The sequence below is a fragment of the Orycteropus afer genome, unplaced genomic scaffold (assembly GCF_000298275.1).
Source record: "Orycteropus afer afer isolate SDZICR_OR568_19922 unplaced genomic scaffold, OryAfe1.0 scaffold00580, whole genome shotgun sequence".
Lineage (NCBI taxonomy): Eukaryota > Metazoa > Chordata > Mammalia > Tubulidentata > Orycteropodidae > Orycteropus > Orycteropus afer.
The window spans coordinates 1,210,523-1,212,941 of record NW_006922167.1 but is presented as its reverse complement, the minus strand read 5'-3'; the positions used below and the strand labels follow the sequence as shown (position 1 = coordinate 1,212,941).

General features: G+C 36.2%; 1 protein-coding gene across 1 annotated transcript in view; it reads left to right on the top strand.

Annotated features, from left to right (window-relative positions):
* Nucleotides 1-171: 171 nt before the first annotated feature.
* Nucleotides 172-2,419, top strand: part of LOC103210270 (solute carrier family 7 member 13-like) — a 26,303-nt gene continuing 24,055 nt past the window's right edge. Inside the window, 2 exon segments of the mRNA XM_007956194.2 lie at nucleotides 172-416; nucleotides 418-854. Of these exon segments, the coding sequence (XP_007954385.2) occupies nucleotides 172-416; nucleotides 418-854 (682 nt within the window).

Below are 2,419 nucleotides of genomic sequence, written 5' to 3'. Positions count from 1 at the left end.
ATCATGAGTTTTTTTTTTTTTTTTTTTTTTTTTTATGTTGGTGGCTATAACAAACATATTTGAGTAAGAAAGAGGGGAGGAAGGAAAAGAGCTTGGGTGCAAGAAGATTGAGTTGAGCTTTTAAAACACAGCAAAGAAAGAATTTTAAAATTGAGTTTTAGATTTAAGAAAATGAAGAAGGGAGAAAGTACTCAGCTTCAGCGGGTAATAGGATATTTCCATGGAACAATTGTTTTATTTAGTATGATTATAGGTGCAGGAATATTTGTTGCTCCTAAAGGAGTGTTAAAATACTCCTCACTCAATGTGGGAGTCTCCCTAAGCATCTGGGCTGTTTGTGCTTTGGTATCTGTGATTGCTGCTCTCAGTAATGCAGAGCTGGGGACCACGTTTCCTAGAAGTGGGGCACCCTATTATTGTCAAAAAATCTATTGGACCCTATATTGCTTTCTTATCTCTCTGGGTTGACCTGTTTAACACCCCAGCAGGAATTGCTGCCCGTAACTTGTTACTAGCAGGATACATTATCCAGCCTTTCTATTCTGGATGCTTGGTTCCTGAGATGCCAAAGAAATGTTTAGCTTTAGCCATTTTGCTGTGTTTGGGAATCCTAAATGTTCAAGGAGTGAAAGTAGTGACTTGGTTTCAGACTATCACAACAGTTGTGAAAATGACAGTTCTCTGCTTCATATCTCTACCTGGAATCATGCTGTTGGTAAGAGGAAGAAAGAAAAATATAATTAGGTTTGAGAACACTTTTGATGCTGAAGTTCCAGATGCCGTGCAAATTGTAGAAGTCTTTTTCCAAGGACTTTATGTGTATTCAGGCTGGGCAATCCTTACAAACATAACATGTAAAGTTATTTTTTTAATTATAAAACCATCACTAGACTAGAAAAATATCATTCAAGCACCTTAATTTTGAAAATGAAATACTACATTGTTTTGATATGGTTGGTTTTTCTCTTTATTACATGGGTATAAATACAGTAAGTTCTCTACAAATGGTGCTTTCCAACTTTGAAAAGTGGAATATTGAAAGTGAACATAAATTTGGAGCAGCTTAAAGACTCCATAGCAATTATATTTGTTACTGAGTAACAAATTCTTCCTCATTGTAACAGATCCTTATCAGAGAAAAAATTTTAAATACAGAAAAATATAAGATAAAATAATCTTTAAATAGGATCCCTGGATGACACAAATGATTCAGTGCTCAACTACTAGGCAAAAGGTTGGTGGTTCAAACCTACCCAGTGGTACCTCTGAAAACTGGCCTGACAATCTGCTCCTGAAAGGCTGCAGCCTTAAAGACTCTATGAAGCATTTCCCTGCACACGTAGGGTCACCATGAGTCAGAAGAAACTCAGCAGCAATTAACAAGAACACCTTTAAACATAGATTAACTAAATTTATGTATATATGCATGTAGGAGGTACTACGTATATAGTGGTATAACTTTATTTTACATTAAAGGACATAGAATTTACCCATATTGATAAATATAAATGGTATTTAATGTGTACATAGCACTCTTTATTGTTGTTGTTCTTGTTGTTGTTGTTATTTGCCATCAAGTCAGACCTGACTCGTAGTGAACCCTCCTTGGGTTTCTGAGGCGGTATCACTATAGATTCACATATACAAATAGATTGCCCAACCTTCCTTCTGAGGAGTGGCTGGTGGGTTTGAACCGCCAGCCTTCTGGGTAGCAGTCAAGTGCCTTAGGCACTACGCTACATAGAACTCTAGCATAAGAATATTTGACCACCATTTAACCATACTCCTATTGTTGAACCTTAAAATTGTTCCTAGTTTTTCACTTTAAGATTTTATACTTATTACAATCAGGATCCTTCTTATATAAATCTTTGTTGGATTGCTTATTGCTTTATTAGAAAAAATATTACTAAGTGAAGAATATGAATATTTAGAAGTATCTTGAGAAATATTTCCAAATTGCCTCTCAGAAAGATTCCACAAATATACCTACTAATATTAATTAAAATGACTATACTTGGCACTATCTTTTCCCATTTAGATTTGTGGAGTTAAAATCTCAGTGTTATAATTCACTTTTTCTTCTATTACTAAGGAAAGTGAAGCTTTTGCAAATGTTCATGAACATCTATATTTCTGTCTTATAAGAAGGCACACAAGTATTTGTTCTTTGCTTTTTAGTTTTGTTCATGAGTTTTAAGACTATAATTTTAATGCCTATAGCATCAAAAGGGAGCTCTGGTGGCATAGTGGCTAAGGCACTTGACTGCTCACCAGATGGCTGGCGGTTCAAACCCATCAGCCACTCCTCGGAAGGAAGGTTGGGCAATCCTACTTCCGTAGTGATACTGCCTCGGAAACCCAAGCAGGGGTCGCTATGAGTCAGGGCTGACTCGACGGCACTTAACAACAACAACAA